The sequence below is a fragment of the Lacerta agilis genome, chromosome 3 (genome assembly GCF_009819535.1).
Source record: "Lacerta agilis isolate rLacAgi1 chromosome 3, rLacAgi1.pri, whole genome shotgun sequence".
Lineage (NCBI taxonomy): Eukaryota > Metazoa > Chordata > Lepidosauria > Squamata > Lacertidae > Lacerta > Lacerta agilis.
Window position 1 is genome coordinate 59,193,651 of NC_046314.1, and position 26,356 is coordinate 59,220,006.

The following is a 26,356-nucleotide window of genomic DNA, read 5'->3' on the forward strand; positions in this document are numbered from 1 at the left end:
GAAGAATTAGAACAGTTTTTATTATTAAACTCACAAGAGTGTTAATAAATCTAACAAAAGTAAATCCTGTTCTACTGAAGTTTTTCGGGGGTGGTGGTGAAGTGGGATGGACTACTTAATGTTAACACCTTTTTGCAAATGAACTTGCTAGATTTAAGTAATGAGATTGTTTTAAAGTATTTAATAAAACTGAAGCGCAACCTCAAAATTTGACAGTTGACCTTGTCCATTCTTTTCAAAATGGCTCTGTTTATCAATGCTCTAGTCTGTAGCAAAGCAGCAACAGCTGCTAACCGGACAAAGGAGACTTCTTAGAAAAAGCCTTTCCCCCTACTACTTCAAGTATGGCCTAATAGTAGTCTTCCTTATGGTCACTACTGTCCAGCTTCCCTGCTGCTGCTAACTTTTCTCTCTCTTTACCACAGCTGATCTGAAACTCTTTGACATGGCTGCCAATCTGTAAGGCCTGGGTAGTTTTTTTCGGGGGTAAGTGAGGGGGGAGTCCTTGCACAGTGCTTGTGCCGACGGGACCCATTAGTTGAATCCTACCCTAAGAAACCAACCCAACAATTATTCAATGCAAATTACAACAGGAGCACAAGCAAGCTGCAGTTCTCAAGTGACTGCTACTTATGGCTTTCTCAGCACAGCCAGATAGCAACTGACGAATGAAACTATATACACTTTCCAGCAGAAAACAACAACACCTCATTATCCTACAACAGTCAACAACAAAAAGCTGGATTACTAAATTTGTCCATAAAGTTATCAGAGTTCAAAATGGTCTTGCCTAAGACTCAAGCCTAATTGCAATAAAAAGTGAGGCATGCAAAGACTGGAAAACTGAGCAAAGAAAGGACAAACACTTTGGAACAGGAGAGCTGTACTCTCAAGTGGAAATCAAGAAACAATTGTGATCAAGCCTCCAAGGTTTATACCAGTGTTGGCAAATACGGAAGCAATATCAGGGATATAAGTATGCCATAATTTCATGAAACATAGTACTAAGCACAGAGTTCAACCTCCTTTTTAAAAAATGCAGCTCTTATGCCTATAAGCTAGACCTGACAATGTATGGGCAACATCTGCTGAAAACTCAGAAGCACACAATGTGACAGAATTAGATTTTTTTGGAGGCTAGATGCAAGTTTTCAATTTACTTGCCCATACCCAGGCTAGGAAAATATGGATAAAAATTATGCAAAGAGAAAATGTGCAAATACACAAAATAAGTCTAATTGCTTACTAACAGTATGTAATTTAGGCAGGTTGCAGATTTATTTTTAGTGCAGGGTGTACATGGTCTTGCTTGGTATCTACCTACCAAAAATAGTTCTATTTGGAGGTTTGGGTTTCTTCTGGGCCTCCTCAAAGATGCTCACCACATTAGATGCTAGTCAGTTTGTGCTTCCTGGCTGTGGTGCTATATTCCCTGACATTGTCCAACATCACAAAACAGCCTAAGAAGCAGTTTTTATTGATTCCGGTTCCATTAAAAAGTCTATTGAAATACCCTTTATTTTCTAATGCTTTGAACACTTAGCTACTTTCGTTTTTCCAAGGTTCAGCTATTTTTGAAAACACTACATAGTGTGCTATTCTTAATATAGCATTTACACCCTATTTTAACATCTCATACTCCTCTGGTCACTGTCTAAACCAAATAGTGTTCATATAAGCACATCTAGCATGTAACATTAAGTCAAATTATCGTTAAGCACGAGTGAGCAAGCAGGCAGCTACACAGAGCAAAAACTGTGACTGCTTCACTCGTCCCCTGGTCCTGCTGCTGCTAAGTCATGGGAAGTTGGACTCAGGGCTTGTCTCCTCCAAACAGACCCTGTGTGACCTACAGCAATGGACGCTATAAAAATGTGGTTAAGATTCCAATCTCACAAAGATAAATCTTACGGAAATTAAGAGGGTTTTTTTTTTATAAAAAAAAACAGGATTGTACCAATGATTCCTTAGAATTAAGACCAAAATAAAGGATGGTCTTTTACTTATCAGCAAGATGGTAAGTAAAAGTCAAGGGTGCACATTCCTAGTTGACTTTTTACTAGGGTGAAAGGAAGCTGCTCTTGGCACTGATCAGGACATACTGAGGTGGGCCAGAGAATTACTTTTGTCTCCCTGATTCAAGTTTGTACCTCCCTAGAGTGGCCTGCTTCATACATGGGGCACCACTAGGCTATATTAAGAAACCCACAATCTCAGGCAACACTTGAAGCGTAACACAAGACATTTATTTATACCTGCTTGTGCTTCACTAAAGGGAGCCCAAAAAGGCCCTGGTCGCTCATTATTTCCTCCGCTGGGATGGCGGCTGTGCTTCCTCCATGTGTGTGGAGAGGTTGGTGGAGATTGCTGCGGTGAAACAACAGGAGATGTGGACTCCTAATAAAACAAAGGAAGTTTTAAAAATGTTATACTATACACCTAAAACCATCTTCTAAAAACCACTTTTCTTTAAGAACAAATTCACCCCTTTCTTAAGAACAGGTGGGATTTTAATATTAACAAAAAGATCAAGGGCAAGGAAAATAATAAAACTTAATGGGCACATTGAAACTTGTCATGCATTCAAATGAATCTTGAAAATAAAGAGGGACAGCGTGAGTACCCAGTTATTGTAATTTTGCCATATTAGGTTTTGCCACTTATTTTTAATTATGGTACGTTATCAGAACCCAGTTGTATAATTCATTGGTCTTATTTTCCGCTTGTTATATCATCTCCAAAAGTGAAACCATCTCAGTATTTCTAAAGCTCCTATTACTAGGAAACAAATAAAAGATTTAGAAAGATAGGCCTTACCTGCAGATTTTGGGTGTCATGGTAAATTGTTAGTCAATACCTACCCATGATTGCCACCAAACAAAAATGCTAAACACTACTGGTAAAATATAGCAGTGGTTATAAAAATGATCATGAAGATTGTAACGAAATCACATCTGCTCTCCAAATAAGAGTACCTAGACAGAATTATATGCAAGTGTCTGGGGAAAAAATGACAGGATAGAGGGCTGAATCCAAAAAAGGCCACTCTTGCAAGGATGTTTCTTATCCCCTACATGGGGATGCCTTTGAAGATGACTTGGAAACTTCAACTGGTCCATAATGCAGTGGCCAGACTGGCTTATCTTAGCTTTTTTCTAGAATATGGTTGCTTCATGTAAAGAAATAAAGATGTACAAAGACCTAAAGCACTAACCAAGACCTCTCAAGGAGCTTTAGTTGTAACTTAATAGTATGAAGTAATATAGTGTAATTTCTCTTAAATAAAGAAAAAAAAGTAATACACTCAAACTATTGTGATTGTGAAATCAGCTTGCAGCCAAAATTGTACTAGTTTGCCAACACAATCTGTAGCAGCAAATTTAGTTTTTGACCTACATGCAAAGTTACAAGGTAGAATAAGTAATTCTATTCTGTTTGGCACCAGGGATGGAATTCAACACAGCACTAAAAGGGGTATGCACGTGGGGAATGATGTCCATTCGTACAATGGGGCTTCTGCCTCCCTCCGCACACACCCTAAATCTGTTCTGGAGGTTCTTCCCCTAAACTTTCAGAGCCAGATTTATAAAACAAATAAATCATTGCTAAACTTGCACTGCCCTTTGTATTTTAACATATTACAGAACCACAATATAAAAACCATTAAGGATACTTAAAAACATTAGTCAGTCTTTATATTTTATTACCTGTTGATCTGTTGTTGGACGTTGCTGGACGACATCATGGCTCACAGAGCCTTTTTTAACTTGTATTTTACCTGGTGGGGGAGGAATCGCACCTGAATAGGAGGATGGGTTATCAGGATCTGAAGAATACGATGAATGCCTCAGTTCCTGCTCATTCTTTGACATGACAAATCTGGGCAGGGGGAGATCCTTGACTGTTAAAACAACACCACACATGATTATTATAAGATGCTTAAGTTACAAAATGTTTTGATTCCCCACTAAAACATTGCTATCAAGATTGTTGCAAGCTGGAACAGTTCCTGCTACAGCCAATGTCTGCTCTATGCAGGCACTGGCTTTGACAGGAGCTGCTCCATCACACAGTGATGAAGAAACAGGTGCTTATTCTGCCAGAGTGATCTTTAAAGGGTTGGAAGGGAGGCTGCTGCAAAATGCTTTCCAAGCCTGCCCGCCCATCCTTTCAAGCTCTGATTGCATGGCAGGCTTTGTAAGTGGCAAAGGGTTTTGACAGGTGGGCAGGCTAACCCACATGTCAACCATGTGACAACACAACAATGTTGTGTGACTAACAGGTAGCTTGCCACACCCATTTGTCAAAGTTGGCCTATGGGGTGGGGCGAGCTAAAGGTTTGGTCCCTGAAAACAAAAAGATCCCCCATCCCTTTATTAACCATATTAAAAAAAAAAGAGTATTCAAATAATTCAAAATTGCAACAAGATTGTGACAATTCAGTTGAAGAAAGAATTCTCGCCAGAACAGGAATTTAACAGCTCAAACTTTGAAGCCAACTTGAATTTTCCACCTTAGTGACTACAGATGGACAGTAGCATGTTAAGTATTTCATAGACAGATATTTTTCAACACCCACAGAAACCTTTTATATTTCTCTTTAATTCACCTCCCTCCAAGCAATGCGAGCATACAACCTGAAAGCCAAGAGCTGCCCCCCCCCAAAAGCTTGTTTTATGTGATCAACAGAACCATGGCAATGCTGACCACTTGTTTTCACTTAAAAAAAAATTATCTTAACAGTCGTGGAGAAAGTTCTGAAAAGCAACTGTCAGTTAGAAATTACTGAAATAGGAAGTAAATAAAAGTTATGTACTGATCTGAATTGCAGCTCATCTTATATATGTCAAGCTCCAAACCATTTGAAGCTCTATGGGTCAAATGCACTAAGAAGTTCAAGGTGGGCAACTTCTATAAGAGAAGTCAGCAGTTTTCAGCACCTGCTTCTACTAATATGTGGTATTTCAAGGCTTACCAGAATTCAAGCTTTCCATTCGCAGTGGAAACCCAGACTGAGCCACTGCAACTAGTTTCAAAGCAATGTAGAATTGGCTTCTTCCAAAGTATCCAAGTCTTGTTGCACCACAAAGTTCCATGATCTAGAGAAAACCGAAACATCCAGCAAAATGAATATAATAAATTTGGTGAAGTAGAAACATTAGCTCAATGTACTCTATATATGCTTGCCAATAAATACTATGCGCTAAGTACTATGCTATAATATCATAAATGCAGTAGTTTTCTATTAAATTATTCAATATTTTACCCTAACTACATGGTAGGGAAAAAATGTTCTCATTCTCCTGCACAGTAATTCACTTCAATTTCACTGGTCTCATTCTCAATACCTTCACTATGTTTGCTATAATGGCAAATAACTTTGGTTGATCTCTCTCTTGCCCACTATAACAAATACAAGTTCCCTTATTAAACATCTGATGTACTGTATTTTTGCATTTTAATTGCAATCTATGGCAAATATTTAAATTAAACTGAACACCTAGTTTTTCATGTCCTTGTTCACATATTCCTCTTAAATCTTGTTGTTTCCTTCCTGCCACTATCCCGACAGCAAAATGACTATTTGTTTCAGTGAGCAACCCATAACTGCTCCTCAGAACAAATTTATCTTACTGCTCTACCCAATTGTAATCAAAGTATGACTTGTGCAAAGTTCAACTCCTCAATTCTGCTTTTGTTTTTTAAAAAATGGGTGGGAGGAAGAGTTATTTTTTATTTACAATGTTAAATATATGTCTGTACATACATAATGATGTTTGCTAGGGACAAATGTAGCTTGATGAGGCTCTTAAAAAGTCAGCATCAACTCAAATTGGTTATATAGAGTGTTCTCAGTGCTGAGCTGCCCCACTGGAATATTGAAACGAAAGGGTTATAAGCCATACAAAATGCTACCAACAAATCATAGTGAATTAAATTAGGCTGTACACACAACTCAAGCAGCCCACCACTCCTAGAGATGGAGGAGCAAATCAGGGACTGCTTAAGCTGTCTGCAGCAGCATGCAACTCATAGTTTGCTGGCATCATTATATGTGACTGTAGCCATTGTCTGTTTAATATAAACATAACTAACAAAACCCTTGCTAAAGTTAAATTTAATGCAATATGACAGAAAAATGGTGTCCCAGACACAGTATCAGAAGACCGAGTTAAAAACCCCCCACACACATTAAAAATGCTACCCAATTACCAGTTTGTTGTACCTACGTAACATACCACAGTGTAAATGGCAAGATGTATTTTTGACAACACGCACAACAGTATTTTATTACATTGTCATGTACACAAACTATAACTTATACTTCAAAACTTACACTTCACAAAGCTATTGTGTGCAACAGTAACCATGCAAATCAGTTAATTTTATGCTGTGGCATTTTTTGAGACTGTCATGGGTCTATGTACCACACTCTCTAGAACTGCAATAGCATTAGGATCCTAGAAGTTCCACAACCATAACTGTACCTCTGAATACTGCCTTTTGCTACCATTCATAGGGCAGTAAATTAAAATACAGTCGTACCTTGGCTCCCGAACAAATCGGCTCCTGAATGATCAAATTCCGGAAGTGGGTGTTCTGGTGTTCGAATGATTTTCGGAAGCCGAACATCTGGTGTGGCTTCCGATTGGCTGCAGGAGCTTCATGCGGCCAATCAGAAGACACACTTTGGTTTTGAACATTTTGGAAGTTGAACGGACTCCATTCGAATTCCAAAGTATGACTGTAAACCTACAACTAATTTTATTCTACTACTAGCACTAGCACCTATATCAATCTTTATTGATGCTATGAGCTTGTATAATAACACTGGAAGGACATATGCATAGCTGTCAACCTTTCCCTTTTTGCGGGAAATTCCCTTATTATGGCACTGAGAAACAGCAGGGAGGGTTGACAGCTATGTATGTAGCAGTGGGGAACAGCAGGGAGGGTTGACAGCTAGGATCTGGTTTTATTGGATTTGACAGGAGAAATAACCGAGAATGAGCAACCAACCAGTCACAACTTTCCCCAATATTTGCTGACTGAAAACTGCACTGTGAGAGCTATCATTTGGAGCAGATTTTGGAAGGGTATTTGGGTGGGTGGGTGCTGCCTTCTCTATTCTGCAGATGGATACATTCTATCAGTACACTACCAACTGGATACCTCCCATAGTTTTCTAGGAACATGTTGTTCTGTGAAAGGTATTACAGTACATTTCCCTATTATTTTGACTGCCTTAGCAATACCCCAGCAGGACACGGTTGAAGCATGACAGGTGCCATCTATGGTGTCCGTTAGGGCTGGGCAGTATCTGGTTTTCAATATTGCGATATATCACCAGCTGACATCATGATATACCAATATATCACGATATCTGAAATAAGATGGAGCTACGTAGAGGCGAACATGGTAATGTCCTGGCAACTGCTACTAAGTTACAGGTCTAAATCACCACACACTGATAAAACCATCACTTTCATTAGCAGGCAAGACAAAATGCATCTAAACAAGACTTTGGTTTTGAGCTTGGATGCCAAATGGTGGTATTCAAGTCCAGGACAATCCAAAAAACAGTGGTGAGTCATAGTGAATACAAATATGAGGAAACAACAACAAAAATAAATTTGATATACATAATTATATGAAAATTAACTCAATGATGGCATTCTTCAACTAAACCATTAAATATTTCTGGAGAATATATTAATGTTCTATGCAGTTTTAGGGGCAAATTTAAAATTTACAAAAGTAGGTTTAGTAAAAAATATTAATTAAACTTGCATATGATTAACCATTTAATCTGTTTTCTACTAATTTAAGAGTAATTTATGTAATTTACTAATGTCAAGTTGCATCTCCTCCACTCAGAGGGCCAACTGCAATTCTATGCATGAGTAAGCAAGCCCCACATAGTTCAACTAAACCTACTTCTACTTTCCTGGGAATAAGCCCCATTGAATTCAGTAGGGCTTACTTCTGAGTAGACATGCATTTGCTTGCACTGCTTAACGACAAGCACCCACCCTCCCCATCATTCTCACCTCACAACAACCACTCAATTCCCATTTCAGCATAAGGCAGCAACTGTTAAATCTTCCCCCTTCATTTCTCCCTATTATGACACACAAGTCAGCCCCCCAAAATCCCCCATCCCACCAACCTCTCCCTTTAGGGAAGGAAGACAGGCAAGGAAGAGAGAGGCGCATGCACACACATATACACAGGCAGAAGGGAAGACTGGAGTAAAGAAAAAGTTAATTAACAGGACAAAGTTATTTGTTCTTACGCTGAAGAAAATAACCCCTGTTTCTTCTTTCATGGGGGAGGGAAGGGGCAAAGGGGAAAGGGAGCTGCCAGTAAGAAGCCCCAGGCCATCTCAGACCAACATCTCTGTAAATCACACCTACCAGCCTAACATGCTGGCTACTAGCCTACTTTAAGCAAGCAGAACCTAGTCGCAGTCTTTTAAGTTTCTGCTGCTGGCTGGCTGCTGCTTTCCCAGCTACTTTCATAATAGTCACCTAGTTTGCAGAGGCAGTGGAAAGCTGTAGCAGAGGCTGTTACAGCTGCTCTTGTGAGTCGCTGCAGGAGGCAGCAGAAGCACTAAGAAGCCCTGGCTGGCTACACGGTTTTCTCAAAATCACGATGTTTGCCAGATAACTTTTTATGAAATCATTATCGTTATGTGGACTTCATAACCAATTTTGAAATATATATTGAAAAATCACCCGGGTCTAGTGTCCATTAGTTATGGTAATGCTAGTTGCTTTAGGGGAATAAACTTTGAGACAACTTGGTTTTCCACATTCTGGATTTTGTTTTGTAGGTGTGTAAAGCATGCATGCTAACAGCCATCCTCTATAATGCAAATATGTTTTCTAGACTTTTTAAAAATGCTTAATTGAGTTGCTTGAATTAGTATAATGCTTGAACTATTGCTTACAATAGCAGATAACCCACATACATTTACATATGAATCAATGTTCCAGTTCAATGAATAGTAGCTAAACATGACCCACCTTTAAAAACAAAACAAACTTGCTGCCCCAGATGTACCTGCATTCCACCTTTCTACAAGTAACATAGTTTTCTAAAAATACTGTCTAAGATAAGCTGGTTCAAAAGTTAAAAATTAAGGAAGAGCTCACTTACTGAACTTACTGTACTCATTTTAAAATATGTAGTATTTGGTATTTCTTTTCTAGTTATTTACAATTCACTGTTACATGTCAAGGAAATGCAGACACAACCAGCTCTTGCGCTCTATGGGAATGTGCTCAACAGCCTGATCAAAGCCCAGAGTAGTAGACTACCGGTAAGTAGGTTTTTAATCACCTCTCCTTTGGCCCGATCCAGCAGGATTCCTCTTATTTTCTTAACTTCCTTACCTACCATCTTCCTACAACTCCTGTTGAAACAGAATCATGGCCAAAATTTTCCTAGATTATTCTACTTACTCTTATGCTGCTCTGCACCAACTGTCTCTCAATCTGGATCCGACAATGTAACTTGATTTACATTTTTACTGATAACGGACTTCCTCCTTTGGAGCTTGATCCTGACAGATAACTGAACATTTTGCTTATTTATTTAACAGCATTTTAAAATCACTTAACATTTAAAATAGCTTAACCAAAAACAAAAATACAAACAATGAAACAGTGGAACATTATCACACATGCATTTAACAGCAAAATGTAAAACAGCATTTGCTATTCAGAGAAAAATATAGAGAAATACAAAGAGACTAAAATTATCAGCCAGCTAAGTTAGCACATGGATCTTCACAGTTAGAGTCACTAAGGCAGCACTTGGGCCTGCTAAAATTGGCGACGCAGTTGGATATTAGCTGTTTAATTTGCTATTCTACTCAGATGAGCTTCACAACATACACCAAACTGCAGAGAGGCTGAACCAGAATGTCTTGATTTAAAACTAGTACAACTGCTGATGCAATCCTGTTGCCGGGCACACAAATCATACTATGATATTCCACTTCTGTTTCCTATGAGACAAGTTTATTACCCTCCACACACTTTTAAGGACCACTGCACATATGGCCTTTTACAACAGGTTTTAAGCTGCATATACACTGTGAGAAATTGATGGCAGTGTCAGTTTTGCTATAAATGCACAGCTCTAATACAAGAATGTTCATATATGTGTACACATTGCAAAGTAATTACTTTCTTGTACACATGGTTAAACTGATAGGATGTTTCTAGCATTCCATGTTAGCTATTCCTTGCATTTTTTTAAAAAACAGAAAAAGGAGAGATATAGGGATACTTGGCCAGATACTGGAAACCAAGTTTAATCTGACAGAGACCTTAAAGTCGCCTGTTTTGCCAAGGCTGTGATCCTATGTACACATGCTTTGAAATAAGACCTATTTATGTCAGTGGAATTTTCTTTCTAGTAAATATGCTCAGGATTATGTTGTAAGATGTACAGCATGGAGTTACATCCTCTACGGAGCCATGAATACATTTATAAGATAGGGAAGTTAGTGATGGGGGCCAATGATGGTGGAAGAGACCAGATTGAAAAATCTACCCTCTGACTCTTATTTCAACCCTCATCACTGTGCTACACCACAATTAAGTAGCTGCTCCAAAAAATGCATCCACGTTTCTTTGATGTATATCCAGACCAAGATTCTCTAATGTATGAGTAGTGCTTCACAGAAATAATAACTTTTAAGGCTCCATAGCGCAGTGTGGCAGCTGGGAGCACTGGGTGAACAATTTTATCATTATCAAGAAACATAGGAGTTGGTGTTAGCAGTATGATCTAAAGTAGTTATTCTAGAAAACCTCTCCATAGATCCTGATGACAATTGTTATTTCAAGTCACTGACAAATGAAAGCTTATAATGAACAGTGATGAACATGCCAAGTGGGTGCTGCTAGTTTTAATAATACAGTATAAAGATTTTTATTTCAACCTCCAGCATATTATTGTTTTTAGCCAGACCGGAAAGCACTTAATGCTCCTAATGAACATGAAGTGCTTTATACAAAGATTATACACAAGTGTACTCATTTTGCAGACTACTGTATAGTAGTTGTGGGTCTCATTCAACTGTAACTAAAGACTGACTCCCTTTGGACATAGCATCTGTGTCCAGAGACAAACAGGCAATAGTTTGCCAGATAAGTTATCTATTAGTTGAACTCCAATTACGTCAAGCTTCAAGGCCTTCTCCATATTTTACAAGCTGAAGCACTACAAACATGATAGCTTCTCTGTATGTGCTTTTTGCCAACAGCTTTGTAATACACAGTGCAGACTTAACAATACTCAAACAATGTAACACAGCCGCTACTTCCCAGCTAGAACTCATTATTCCTCATGACATCCCTGCCACTACATGCTCACATTTTAAATCTATACATTTTAAAGACCTTTACTAAATATATGTTAACATGTGTATTGCAAGTTAATGACAAACTGAAACATTTGAGAGGGGCCAGTGTCTCAGAATAACCTGCTTGTTGCAATTTAGGGTCTAATATTAGCATGGTAACCAAGTCACACATTTCTGTGTCTGGACACTTACGTGAGTCATAGACTACCCCAATAACTTATATTGTGATTATTTATTTCCTACATAATCCTTTCTTTTAAGGAGCTCAAGTTGGTGTACATGGTTCTCCCCTCTGCATTTTATCGTAACAACTGTGTGAGATAGGTTAGACTGAAAGACAGTGGCTGGCCCAAGGTCACCCTGTGAGCTTCAGGGCTGAGTGGGGTTTTGAACCCTGCGCTCATAGGTCCAACCCTCTAACCAATGACACCACAGCGGCTATTGCAACTGAGCACTCTGGTCCAAGTCATTAAAGTGAATCAGTCTCATAAGTGAAAACAAGAAGCAACTATAGTTCAGCATGCACCACATAGTTCTTTGGGCCACCAGGGACACTCCTAGAAAACAGGAAACTGAACTGCTGCACTAAACTTAATTTCACAACAGCAAAGTGTCAAGGCTCTGCAGTTCAGAGAACTGATACAACAAAATTAGTGTTGTCCAAATTGAGCAGTAATAGTATTACCGTAAACTGCCCTAGCAGTATATGTATGTAAAAGCAAATTTCCATACTTTCTTCAGGCCAGGTTCACTTCAACACTTCCTCCCAAGACATACAAACAAGGTTGTTTCCTGTGCAGTGCCCAAACTACCTAGAACTGTAGAGCTGGAAGGGACCACAAGGGCCATCTAGTCCAGTGTTTTTCAACCACTGTTCAACCACTAGTGTGCCGCGAGATGTTGCCTGGTGTGCCGTGGGAAAAATTGAAAAATTACTTTATATATAGTCAATATAGGCACAGAGTTAATTTTTTTAAAACATTTTCTAATGGTGGTGTGCCTCGTGATTTTTTTCATGAAACAAGTGTGCCTTTGCCCCAAAAAGGTTGAAAAACACTGATCTAGTCCACTCGCTGCAGTGCAGGAATCTAAATTCCCTGAGAACAAACCAAGCAGCAATCACGTACCTTGCACTTTACAAGTTTTACCACTCATTTTCCACACTGCTATATATATATATATGCATACACATACACCCAATTGACAAAGCCATCTTGGATACACTGTGTTATGTACATAACTATGCTATGCGTTGTAATAAGTGAAATAAGGAATACTCCAAGGGGAACATCCCCTGCACCCGGGGGTGCCAGAGCCTATCTAAGCCCCCAACAACACCAAGTTTTTTCTGTATGCACCTTGTTTTTTTAAAAAAATATTCCCTCGTATTCCGCCATAGCTAATACCCTCAACGCGACCCATCGCGGGGCAGGAAATGCTCCGCAGCCACCCCCGAGTAGGGGGCCCAGGGTGGGCGTGTGAACGTGGGAAGGGTGGGGGAAGGAGCGTGTCGGTGATGTGGGGGGAGTTGGGCACGTACCTCGTTCTCCACACCCACCCACCCCCTTCGCCACCCCCTTGAGTACGGAGCCTGCTGCCCCTGGGAATCGAGGGGGGGGGTCTCGGGAGGGAGAGGCGGCAACGGCGGCGGGTTTACCTGCAGGACCACCTCGCTGGGCAGCTGCGCGGCGCGGAAGAGCTCGAGGACCCTCCCGTTGGACGCCACTTTCTTGGTGCTCTCGGTGTCGCAGTACGAGAAGAGGTCGCAGTAGTAGCGCTGCTCGGTCTCGCTCAGCGTCAGACCCTCCATCTTACGCCAGCCCGGCCCTGCCCCGGGAATCGATCCTGCGACTGGGCGGGGCGGAGGGACGGACGACGGACGGGAGGGGAAACAAACGGACGGACGCGGGGCCGCACTCGCACGCGCGGGAGCCACCGCTGGCGGCGGCGGCGGCGGCGGCTCCGTAAAGAAACGGCCGTGAGGGGGAGGGGTCGGGAGGGGGGCGGAAGGAAAGAGAGGGGGGCGCGTGCGCTCTCACTCTCTCTCGCGCGCGCCGCCTCAGCTGTTGCTTGTTGATCTCGCGGAGTTGGGGAGGGGAAGGCGGAGGAAGCGCCGCGACACCAGGGGGAAGGGGGCGTGGCGTTCGAAAGGGAGGAAGAAGAGAAGGGGTGTGTGCGCGCGCATGTGTGTGAGGGACTCCCGATAAAAAAAGTTTTACGGTCGTCTATCCTTGGACGTAGCCACGCCCTCTCGGCCTGGCGGAACTCGCGCGCAACTACGGCCCCGACTTAACTCTGTTCCTGCAAAAAAAGGGGGGTTGGAAGAAACGCCTCCAAAAGCCGCCCGCGGGACCCGGATGCGAAACTAGGTTGACGCGCGTAGTGTGTCACGCATGGTTTCCCTCCCCAGCTTGCTGGTAAATCTGCTCCTGAATTTCTCTTTCCCCCCCCCCCACCTGGCGGCGTGGAGGGACAACTGCAGCCTCTTTCCACTTTCCCTAGTACCGATAGGGGCCGGTGTTTTTTCGCCGCCGCCTCGTTTGATAAGCGGAAGCAGCGCTGGAGCCCAGCTGATTTTTGACGCGAAGAGAGCGGAGCAAAGGGATATGGGCACAGAACGGCTGGAGGTGCAGCGCTGAGACAAGCATATTTGCAAGCCTGTGAACCGGGGCATCCTTTGACCATATAAAGTGTGGAGGAAAATTCCTGCTGCTTGTGAATTTGTCCCCAGCGAACTCAAATTCCCGCGCCCCCTCCCTTTAAATTCTGCTTGGCCCCGGTTCACATTTGGGAAAAACAAAACGCAAATTCGTTACTGTTTGTTTTCTCTGGATTGTCACTTAGGAATTGCCTCTAATGAATTCCGCTGCAGTGAACTGAAAATCCCATTGTTGCCCCTTTAATACTTTGTTTAAATACAGAGGAATTAATACTTTTAATACTTTGTTTAAATACAGAGGAATTATACCAGAAAGATATGGAGGTCTTGTACAGCCTAGGTAGTGTGGTTGATGAGTGAAGTCAAATGGGCCTTAGAAAGCACTGCTAATAACAAGGCCAGTGGAAGTGATGATATTCCAGCTGAATTGTTTAAAATTTTAAAGGATGATGCTGTTAAGGTGCTACACTCAACATGCCAGCAAGTTTGGAAAACGCAGCAGTGGCCAGAGGACTGGAGAAGATCAGTCTACATCCCAATCCCAAAGAAGGGCAGTGCCAAAGAATGCTCCAACTACCGCACAATTGCGCTCATTTCACACGCTAGCAAGGTTATGCTTCAAATTCTACAAGGCAGGCTTAAGCAGTATGTGGACCGAGAACTCCCAGAAGCATCTTAAAAAGCAGAGACATCACCTTGCCGACAAAGGTCTGTTTAGTTAAAGCTATGGTTTTCCCAGTAGTAATGTATGGAAGTGAGAGCTGGACCATAAAGAAGGCTGATTGCCGAAGAATTGATGCTTTTGAATTATGGTGCTGGAGGAGACTCTTGAGAGTCCCATGGACTGCAAAAAGATCAAACTTATCCTTCCTTAAAGAAATCAGCCCTGAGTGCTCACTGGAAGGGCAGATCCTGAAGTTGAGACTCCAGTACTTTGGCCACCTCATGAGAAGAGAAGACTCCCTGGAAAAGACCCTGATGTTGGGAAAGATGGAGGGCACAAGGAGAAGGGGACGACAGAGGATGAGATGGTTGGACAGTGTTTTCGAAGCGACTGGCATGAGTTTGGCCAAACTGCGGGAGGCAGTGAAAGATAGGGGTGCCTGACGTGCTCTGGTCCATGGGGTCACGAAGAGTCGGACACGACTGAACAACTGAACAACAAGTTCAAGTTGGAACCCCTGCCCTGGGAAAGTGGGAGGGGGCTACTCCACCAGGCTGTTGATGATTTTTGTATCTATGAAAGTCTTTATTTGTACATACAAACTATTGATTGATGCTACCGTAGAATATAATGAGCATACATATAATGAACATACAGGTGCAAACCAGCCCTTATCTCAAGTGTGGAGAACCTTTGCTAACACCCCCCCCATGTTGCTGAACTACAACTCCCATCATCCCTAGCTACTGACCATGTTTACTGGGGCTAACGCAGTTGTAGTTCAGTAACATCTGCAGGATCGATGGTTCCCCACCTTATCTAAAGTAGGTCTACACATCACTTGTGAAAACTCCATAAACCCTTTCTCCAGGAGAACTCTGCAGAAGTGAATCCTGTACCAAAGCCCATTATTGTAGAGAAGCAGAGTAGACAGAGGCAAACCATGACAGGGTTTCTGTGCGCTGAACAGTTGTGTAGAATAGAAGCTTTTCTGCTGAAATCTCCTCTTTTACATTGGACAGAAGGCAGATCTGGTCTACAGGCACGTCTAACAGGTAGATCGTGATCTACTGGTAGATCACTGGATGTCTGTAGTAAATCACTGCCCCCCCCAGAAGCTCAACAAGTGTGGCTGCCCCCCCAAAAAAAGCTCAACATTTTTGCCCTGGATCCCTAAAAACATGGTTTCCCCCTCCCTAAAAAAGCAGCTCAACAACTTCAACCTGAAACCCCCCCAAATGGGCCTTCCTCCTTCCTAAAAAAAGCAACTTTGACCTGAACCCCCCCAAAGGGGGTAGATCACTGCCAGTTTTTAACTCTGTGAGTGGATCGCTGTCTCTTAGAAGTTGGCCACCCCTGAACTAGTAGATCTCTATGTGACTCCCACCAGTTTAACGATGGCAGCAACAAAATTAGTTCCCCCGCCTTACACTGTATATATATTCTCTTTCTCTCTCTCTCTCTCTCTATATATATATATGTGGGTTAAGCAGGAGTGGAAGCACTGTGGACTTAGTTCAGTTCTGGTATTCAAAATGAATTCCTGGGCTTACAATTATTTTAATTCTTTTGAATCAGGTTGGGGCATCTCCAGGTTCTGGCGGGACCAAAACAGATCCCGCAGGTGTGGAGTCTGCCCACGCAACACTATAACAACAGAGGACAGGGCTTCTGTACCTGTCTCCCCACCCCCCCTTCTCATCTCTCCCTCTCCCAAGAGAGCTTCTGTTCCTTTCTGTGGGCGGCACCTACACTATTCTCGTGCTCGCTCGCTCTCTCTTTTTGGCAGCAGCTTCCCTCCTCCTGACACTCCCTCCGAGAGCCACACTTCCTCCTGTACTTTGCTTCCGAAGGCGGCTCCTTTCTAACCATTCAAAGAAACCGGAGGAGGAGTAGGAGGAATCCTGCCGCAGGGCAATCAGATCAAGGTGAGCGTGGAGATGGGGGCGCACCACGAGGGTGGGCAACCGGTGGTGGGCGGCGGCGGCTGCATGGAGCGGCTCGGTGGTTGGCCAGCCGACTCAGAGCTGGGGCTCATGGATGCGGGTACGGGGCTTGTGGGGGGGGGGCAGGCGAATGCATGCAGCCATTAAGTAAAATCTTAGTTTTTGGCGCTGAGATCCAAGCCGGTGGCGATTTTGGGGAGCCCGGAAACCTCCCGCGGTGGCCCTGCTTAGGAAGGAGGCGGCGTGTCAACCTGCAGTACTTCCGCACCGGGGTCCCCCACGTGACCTGCTGCGCGCGGTTGGGGACTGAAAGGAAGAAGCCGCCGGTGCGCGTCACGTACAGTATTATTTTTTATTTTAAGAAAAAGGGGTGGGGAGGCGGTCTGAAAACTCCTTCCCCCCTTTTCTTAAATTAATTTTTTTTTAAAAAAAAAATCAGGATTTTGAAACCCTCTTTGCTACTGCTAAGGGTTTGTGATGGCCTCTCACCCCATAAGGTAACAGCAGCACTCGGAAAGGGTGCTGCTGGTTTCATATGGAATCAGGGCTGATCTTCTCCCTAGTAAAAAAAAACAAAAACATGCTTTGCGGGACGTAATGCTCAGCAGTGTAGCATTCCTAAGCAAGCTTATTTTGGGTGGGCGGAGTGGGGCTGGCTTCCAAGCAAAAATGCCTGGGGTCGGGGCTGCAAGGCTCGCTCCCGGGGCGGCACGTGCGGCGCCGTCTGCTTTCTTCCAATCGGCGCCTGCGAGTTGTTTCCACGCCAACAGTTCCCACTTCTCCGTGTCCGCCCCGCCTCCGTCTCGTCATTGAGTCTCCAGCACAGGTTTCCTCGCGGTAGAGCTGACGCGCGGCGCGCCTTCTGGGCTTGCTGCTGCTGCTGCTCTTGGGAGCAGACGACAAAGAAAGCAACTTGTGACCTGTGGGGTGGGGGACGCACACAGGCAAAGAGCTGTTTTGCCGAGGTAGCCTGGGAAAGCAAGGAGAGTTTGTGGGAGCCTAGGGAAGCAGCAGCAGCAGCAGCAGCAGCGAGGAAGGCTCCCTTGGCGTGATCTGAACCCAGAGGCAACATTGCCAAATTAGGGTGTGCAAAGCATCAGGAAGGAAGTTACTCAGCGACTCGTTTGCAGAGCACTGAACTAACCCACACGAAAGGAATTTGTGGTCCTAAACACAACCAACCCATTTCCTGCCTCTCCTGCACTCCTAGGACCAGCATGCTAGTCAACCCCTCCCCTCACATTTAGCTCTTGCAGGGGTGAGGAAGCTCTGGTTCCCCAGGCTCCAGTTTCCAGATAGCATGGCCCCTGGTTGGAGTTGTAATCCCCCAGCCTCCTGATCTATTGGGATCCAACTTCATGCCTTAGCATTCTGTGAAAATTTGGAGATAAATATATCCTTTCAACACCTTGGGATAATGTGTGAACAGAAACATATTCAAGGAGACATTGGCCACTTCCCGCCACATTTATGCTATTTCAAGTGCTCCAGTCTTCAGCTGGGAATATACTTGGTCCAAGTTGTTATTGCATTTCATGTAATTGTGGAAGCAGGATCATGACATGGGATAAATGTGTGTGTAGCAGCTACAGTCATTTACTCACTTGCTGGGCAGTAAGTCTCATTGAACTCAATGGCTCTTATTTCTGAGTAGACATGTTTAGGATTCTACTTCTTAACTGAAAATAGGGCAGTTTCTTAGCCATCATGGTTATGGGTGAACAGACAGGAAATTAAGAGACAGTCTGCTAAAGTCTCTGTCCTGCTTCTAATACGTTCTGTGTCCAGTGTAAAAGGGATAAGGTGAATGTCTCTATTGAAACATCATGGGGGGGGCAGTAATAGTTTGTAGACTGATTCTTGAAGAAGAACTTGCATGTCTGTCAACTCCTGTTCAAGGGTTTAGTTCTGGAAATTCTATGGGAGATATCCAACTAATTTGTTCCATCAGCACAAAGATTTCTGCTGGCACAATGAAACTCAATCCCCCAGCCCCTAAATCTTCTTTTGGGATTCCCCCCAGCCCTCCAGTACAGACTTTGGATGGGTCTGGGGTATGCGGGCAGGAGAGAAGACATAGGGAAAGTTCTGTTGTGTAAGCAGAAATCCTTGTGCTGACAGGACATGTTAGGGTGGTATCCAGCTATGTGGTTTGTATACAGAAACAATTTTATCCAGTAAAAATGCCATTGGTTGGCCTAAGAAGTAATTTGTTTCAGCGGGTCAGTATCATTGGAGTGCAACACAGCATTGTGTTTTGAAGAGGTGGTAATGTTACAGCATATGTTGTCAGGATGCTGTAGTCTGCGACCACCTGCCTATTTATAATAAAATTATGTTTCTGGTGTTTAGCCGTTTTATTCTTCCACTTTTTTCCAGAGGAACTGTGAAACTACTTCATGCGCAATGTTTCTTTTTAAAATGTACACCTAATGAGACAAATATGTATGGAAACATGTATATTCCACAAGTCTACGAATCAGACAGCATTGACTGCAGTTCTCTGTTGAATGTACGCTCAGTGTCAAATCCTAGTTTACTGCTGTGTAATGTGTAGACCCCTGGTCCATGGGATCACGAAGAGTCGGACACGACTAAACAACAACAACAACGTGTGGCATAATCCTCATGGCACGCTACCAGCTTACACAATTCCACCATCAACTGTAACTTCATTGTTTTTGGAAAAACAACAACTTCTCTTTTCCTTCCAGAGGAACAAAAAAGATAAAATTAATGGCTGGCCTCCACATGGTCACTTTGCATTGCTTCATGTGACTGCCGTTAATATATAATGAAACACTTGTGTTCAGGGCTTACTACACAGATTGGGTCATTTCTCTAACGCAGAGCAAATTATCGTCAAAGTTTGATGTGGTAGTATGATAAGCACTGCCTGATGCACATGGTAAGCTCCTCTAGTGCTGTTTTATGTGCGGTGTAGAGCACGATAAAGTGGCAGTAACGTGACAGCAGCAACGCTTAAACCTTTTCTCAGCCTATGGGCAGATATTCTGTTACAGTATAACAGATATTCTGTTCTATGTATTACAACCTGTTGCATTTGGGTGCCACACATGCATGTTCACACACACATGCCCTTTCCGAAAGCATATGGAATACAATCCTTTAATTAGCCATGCTGGAATTAAATATGACACTTCTCTCTAATTTAGACCAGAGCTGAGGGAATAAACCACCTGTGGTCTCAAAATTATAGTCAGTACTTAACAATGCCTATTCCAATAACCTGAGCACAAAATGCACATGGACCATAAAATATCTAGAACCAGTAATCAGAGAAGACTGTGCCAGTTTTTCCTTGTGTTTTGTTGAGGAAAGTAGTGATTTAAATCCTGCGGATTGTATCTAGCTCAAGTCATACTCCAAGTAGACCCACTGATATTAATGGATTTAACTTAGTTAATGGTGGCTAATTAAAAATATATATAAAAAAGATGGTGAATCATAGGATCATAGCATTGGAAGGGACCCTGAGGATCAGCTAGTCTAGGCTTCCTCAACCTCGGCCCTCCAGATGTTTTGAGACTACAATTCCCATCATCCCTGACCACTGGTCCTGCTAGCTGAGGAAACCTGGACTAGTCCAACCCCCTGCAATGCAGGAATATGCAGCTGTAATTGAGGCTGTGTGTGAGACGGATCGAGGGAAGCACGGCTGCCACATCCCCATACTGCCCTCTCCAAGAAGCCTTGCAAGGCTCGGATCCACAGAGGGTGGCGCAAAGAGGGCACAGCAGCCATGCCACTCAGCACTGGTGTTGCTCCAGTGGCAGTAGGGGCTGGGCGGGCACAGTGGACTATCTGGACACACGCACCCATGCACATGTACACCCTGGTGGCATGGAGACACTCTCCGCCGCTGGCATTGAGTTCACAATAATCCACCATGTGGAAATGTGGTGTGATCTGGAAAAGGAAAGAAAGAAAACTGAACACCCCCATTTTGGGGGTTAGTTTTGTTCTGGGAAGGGGTGGGGATGGTAAAAGGTGATGGGTTCAAAAATCTGCTTCCAAGATCCAGAAAGCAGAGATTTGTATGAAGAGAAGCAGCATATGTGTTTATTTCTTAAAGATGTACTGTCCCTATTGATGGAATCTAAAAAATCAATGTTAACACTGGCTACAGCAGATTGATAGAATTTGCTGGTGAAATTTCTACTTATTCAGAGCATGTTCCAGTGGGAGGTTTGCCTATGCTAAATCCCACTAAGCTCACAACAAGTGCAGAAAAATGTTCCATGGAATTGTGCCCTAGACTTTATGGAGGAACTGTGTTTCCATTATGTAGCAGCATAAAGGGTCTTGCTCCTGCTCCAGGACCCTTTAAGTGTTCAATTACATTTCTTTTTATTTCTGCCACCTATAATATATTACAATAAATGATTTCAAAAGTAATTTAGAAATGCATCATCTAAGGAAAATTAATAAAACCCTGAACTTCAACCTCTCTTCATCTCACTCATGTCCCTGATGTTCATGGCTGGGTAAATGAAAGGAAAACTACATTTTTAAACAGTATTTTTTACATTGCCTGTATGTTTAAAAAAACAAAAGTTTTGAATTGTACTGTGTACATAACTTTAAAAAGAAAGAAAGAAAGAAAGAAAGAGAAAGAAAGAAAACTGAACGGAACAAGTTGTAACTTATTAAATAATTCATTTGTAGGCAACAATGAACATTGAACATGAAATCGGCCTTTTAGTTGAAGAGATTCGGAGACTGGGGACCAAAAGTAAGTACCTGGAACTTAGTGGTTAAGAAAGAAAGACGGTAACAGTTTAGGCATCCACCTCACTCTCAAACCGTGGGAGACTAGATGCACATCTGTCAAGATTTCTGCACTTAACTTTCTAAGAACAACTCAAATGTGATAGGGTACAGTTACAAAATTTATTCCAGTCTGGAGAATTCTCTTTAGCACCTCTCTTTTGGGGTTCACCTATGACTTACGTACTGTAGGAAGTGTCTTCAGAACTCCCATTTCCAGTTAATGTTTGTCCAGCTGCCATTTTCCCGGGTTCTGATCTAGCAAATTCTTAGCTAGCTATGCTAACAAGAGGAGCAGAGTATGTGTGTTTGGCCTTCACTGGCAACGGCAGCTGTGCTCCGCATTGGCTTCTATGCTACCTAAATGGGGAGTTTACCTCAAGGAATTTCCCCATGCAGAGACAGTATGTAACTGAAACTACCTGTTGAGTAATGGCGGGTTGTTTAGCCAGCAGGTAATGTGCCTATAACTGAAAGTAGAGGTGTACATGTAAAGTCTGTAACTCTGGATGGTTTGAGTGCTCTACTAAGGGCAGAGGGAATGGGTAAAGTGCCAAAGTCTTGGTTAGGTGCATGGGTTTGCCTTCTGAGGTGAGAGCTCCTTTATTTACCATAAGGGGTAACTGTCTGAGGCTTTCCGCTGTCACAAATGGAAGGGTTTTCTTACACCACAAATTGTGCCGCGGGTGCAATTCATGGTGGCCCAGGGACAGGAATGAGCCCTGAGCAAGGATAGATTTGAACTACCAGTAAGTCCCATTCCTCCCCAACCACCATGCTTTGGCTCTGCCTAATTTCCCCTTCCTGTACTAGCAGACTCCTGCTGACATCAGTATTTTGTGTACTACTTGTGCAGCAGTGATATAAATTCCTAATATTGTTGTACCTTTGAGGGAAGGGAATTCAATAGAAATAATATTGCACCTAGTGATCATAACTTCAGGTTAGGTTTATGTAATCATCACTGTCAGTATTTTTGTGCATATCATTTTCCCCTGCCCTCACTTTTTACAACCATGTATGTGCATACCTGCAACTCCAGATAACACTTCATGCACCAGATGAAGTAAATTCTAGTCCACAAAAGCTTTATGCCATAATAACGTGGGGTTTTTTTTAGTTTTTAAGATGTCATAAGAGTTTTTACAGTTATCCCTGAGTTACTTTAGCTTAACTAGGCCTTAATGATTTTGGGTTGTATTAATAGTACTCAATATAGAATCATAGAATTGAAGTGTTGGAAGGGACCATGAGTTCGAATCTGCTTTTGTCCTAACTTCCTGCGAGTTGAGGGGGGAGAGGCTTCACCAATTTGCCATCTCACACAGATCTACTTTTTTTGTTCCCCTTAATGGCCCATCACCCAGGTGATCACCTCATCAGGATGCTGGCCTGACTATTCCAATAATTAGAAGCCTTGATCAGATTTTAACACTTGCTGTAACCTTAGAAGGGTCTCTGCATGTAGTCTAACATCCCAAAGTCATAAAAGTATTTTTCAGATCTGCTTTTAAATGAAAACTGTTCACAAGGCACTATACAGCAATTCCAAAAACTTAAGTAAAACCAATTCGTACAAAGCACAAAAAACACCAGGACAACTAAAATAATAAGCCCAAATGTGTAAAATCATGTATGAATATCATGTAAAAGACAATGAATTAATGCCCGATGAAATAAAAATATTGTCTATCATCACAGTGTAATTCTTTCTTTTGTCTAGATCCTGATGGGACACTGAGTGTGAAGTTTGGCGTGCTCTTTGCTGATGACAAATGTGCCAACCTTTTTGAAGCTTTGGTGGGGACTCTTAAAGCTGCAAAACGAAGGAAGATTGTTAGTTATCCCGGAGAGCTGCTTCTGCAAGGTGTTCATGACAATGTTGACATTTTGTTACTGCAGGAATAGCATAGCTTTCTACGTTTGTTATTTTTTCAGACGAATGAATATACAGAATTCTCAGACCAAGGCCAAATTTGCATGAAGGTGTATTTTGTTATATATCTTTATAATGAAAATGAATGTACTTCTTTGGGGACCTAAGCCTTTCCTTTCCTTTCCTTTCTCTCATTTTGTGAATGCATTACTGCAAATGAGTGTTGGATAAAATGATATAATGATCTCCCCTTTTCTTTTGTCTCAGGTATTGCATTTTTAAACTGTCCAAATGGTTATTAATGTTTGAACAGGAGATTTTACAAATAATTTAGCTGTGTTTATTGGCTAAAGTCTGGTGCAAAGGCATGAAACCTCAGTGGCCATGCTTATGTTGGTTTCTTTTTTTGTTTTGCTTTTTTTATCTTTGTAACTAGGGTAGCCACTAAAATATTGCCCCCCCACAAGGACACAGATGTGTATGAGCAAGTAAATAAATAAAGCTGCAGATTTAGAAATAATTACTGTAATTTAAGTAGAAATACAATACCGCTCACCACAGTGGGGAAGGAAGACGGCTCAGTCTATTATCTAGGTGCTAAGCCTTGAAGGGCAACTTCAGGGCACTTCCTGTTCTTGATTTTTAATGGTCCTTTATCTTGAAGCCTGGCTTGGACAAGGCAACCCTTCAAATGGAGGAGGCCTTCAAACCAGCATCAATTACTCTAGGCAAACCAGCATCAATTACTCTAGGCAAACCAGCATCAATTACTCTAGACAGACACACACAAAGAAGCTTGAAAAAGTCTGTATTTAATAGACTCTTCCCATGTGACGTTTGAGAGGCATGACACAGTAGTCTTATGTGATGTATCTCTTTCTGGCCTGTAGCACTTCAGAGGGGTTGTGCAAGGGATAGAAAATGTCTTAGAGGCCAGATAAACAAGATAACTACTACAGCACTTTCATTTTGAATGACCGCTGTGTAGGATGATTATTAGAAAGCCTGATTCCTCTAAAGCAGAGATGGCCAATTCCCAAGAGACTGCGATCCACTCACAGTTACCCCTTTTTGGGGGGTTCAGGTCAAAGTTGTTGAGTTTTTTTAGGGGAGCCACAATTGTTCAGCTTCTTTGGGGGGAGCCAATGATCTACCAGTGATCTACCGCAGACGTCCAGTGATCTACTGGTAGATCACGATCTACCTGTTAGACATGCCTGCTCTAAAGACCTTGACAGTTCTGCCCCTCTGGGGAAATGGGCAACTCAAACCTGTTGTCCCCCAGGGAAATTGAGTGTACCCCTATAGGCTGCAGGCTGCTGGAGGTCCAGCCCTTGGTCCGTTTGAGAACACCGATGAGTGTATAAGGGGGAAAGGGCTCCCTCTTTCTAACTTGAAGCCTCTGTGGAGATGTAGTTTCTTAAGGGCGCTTGGAATTGTTGATCTGTGAGGGATATGCTATGTGATTCTTGAGGAGGGTGTGTGTGCTTCAAATGTGCTTTGAATGATGGGAGGAGCATCTCATGAAAGAAGAAAGTGGTGTACTGTACTGGCGAATCAGCCAAAAACAAACAAAAAAAACCCTGTTCTACAAGCACATTCCATGATCTTCCACTTCTTTGCTCAGGATAACTGATCTGTTCTTCAAATGTGTGTCATTTGTTCAGAGAACTAATATGACATTTCTGTCCCAATAAACATTCAGGAGGGATATCCAATAGCTTTAAGGAAGTGGCAGTACAATAACCATCCATATTTTGCTACTTACCTTCTAAGTCTGTGGTGAACTTCTCTTCATAGTTCAGTTATGAACTTGAAATGCACTGATGCGTCTGTTGGTTTTGCACTTTCTTTCTCTACTGAATCAGTGGCAAAGTGGTCTTCTGTGAAAGCTTGCCAACAGTCCTGAAAGCTCCAGCTAAAATAGTAAAAATAAAAAAATACAAACATGATAGTTATTTTTGCCATCCTTTCTCTGTGTAAATAAATTAGCTTTGACTCGAGAGACTTTACTTTGTATGTTTGCACCAGCAGAATTTGGTTCAATAAAAGTTTCAACTTTCCCCCTGCTCTACGATAAATATTTTCAAGCCTACAAATCTCAGCAGTACTCAGGTATTTCTTTCAGTACTGGAAGACACTTGAGCACAGGAACCTTGTTCTGTTTTATATAGATCCTCCTTTCCTATTCTACACACATATTAACAGCCTCAGGGCTGATTCACACATGCAGTTGAAAAGAGAAATACTTTATTGTCACTGTACCACTGTTTCCTTCCTTTGAGGAATATTGTCTCTCCGTGTTAGGTGACGTGAAAACTTTGTAGGTTGTATCTTAAGCCTGGGGTCACCAGTGTGGCATCCATGGATGCGGTGGCACTCCTTGAGGACTTCCAGTGACAACCATCAAACCTATGTGCCCCCCTTCAGGTAAAACCGTCTGAAGGAGGGAGTTGGAAGAGTGTCTTGCTCTTTTAGCTCTATGTGCTTTTGGGGGCTGTAGTGGGCACCTGAGCAGCTGAAAGAAAGTGGAGCAGCTGGAAAAACGAGGAGAGAAATGGAGTTACCAAGGGTGGCAGGTAGGGAAGAAAGAGGGCTGCTTCAGGAGTCAGGGGAGATAGAGCGTATGGAAGTGTCAGACAGGGAGGGGCTGGAGCACCAGAGTGAAGGCTGAATCTGGTAAAACATTCACATAAAAATACTTTATTTAAAGTGTCACCCATCTAGTATGTTACAACACTGGGATGGCGGGGTGGGGTGGGGTGGGAAGGATCCCTGGTGTGGCTCGTTGTAGTTATAAGAAATCCTCTCAAAACCTATGGTCCACGTATGTTTCCTATGATTTGTTGGTGCTTTTATTGCCATCCTGTGTAAGAAGAATGAAGGCCCATGAGGATTTGTGCCTTGGGTCAGTGTTTTTTTGTGGTGCTTCCAGCCCCAGATCTGTACCATGCGTACATGCCCACAGGTGGGAGTGAGATATCGGGTCTGGAACGCAAGAAAGGTTATACCTGTGGGTGGCAGGAACTTGGGCTGGTCA

General features: G+C 42.6%; 2 protein-coding genes across 7 annotated transcripts in view; one reads left to right on the forward strand and one right to left on the reverse strand.

Moving 5' to 3' along the window:
• REPS1 (RALBP1 associated Eps domain containing 1) overlaps positions 1 to 13,313 on the reverse strand; it is a 36,446-nt gene extending 23,133 nt beyond the window's left edge. For 4 of the 5 annotated variants that reach the window (XM_033143895.1, XM_033143897.1, XM_033143896.1 and 1 more), the window contains exons 1-4: positions 13,038 to 13,313; positions 4,976 to 5,099; positions 3,708 to 3,901; positions 2,256 to 2,397 (exon numbers count right to left, since the gene is read on the reverse strand). In XM_033143895.1, the coding sequence (XP_032999786.1) occupies positions 2,256 to 2,397; positions 3,708 to 3,901; positions 4,976 to 5,099; positions 13,038 to 13,190 (613 nt within the window). In that variant the 5' untranslated portion in view covers positions 13,191 to 13,313. The remainder of the gene's footprint in view (positions 1 to 2,255; positions 2,398 to 3,707; positions 3,902 to 4,975; positions 5,100 to 13,037) is intronic. The other variant, XM_033143894.1, reaches the window with a different exon arrangement.
• Positions 13,314 to 16,485: 3,172 nt separating this feature from the next.
• ABRACL (ABRA C-terminal like) lies at positions 16,486 to 23,686 on the forward strand. Of its 2 annotated transcripts, XM_033143898.1 has the most exons (3): positions 16,486 to 16,631; positions 21,339 to 21,405; positions 23,164 to 23,685. In XM_033143898.1, exons 2-3 carry the CDS (start codon positions 21,345 to 21,347, stop codon positions 23,346 to 23,348), a joined length of 246 nt encoding a protein of 81 aa, XP_032999789.1. In that variant the 5' UTR covers positions 16,486 to 16,631; positions 21,339 to 21,344; the 3' UTR covers positions 23,349 to 23,685. The 2 variants fall into 2 exon arrangements, with proteins under 2 accessions (XP_032999789.1, XP_032999790.1); XM_033143899.1 differs by lacking the exon at positions 16,486 to 16,631 and having other exon boundaries at positions 23,164 to 23,686.
• The last annotated feature ends 2,670 nt before the right edge of the window (positions 23,687 to 26,356 follow it).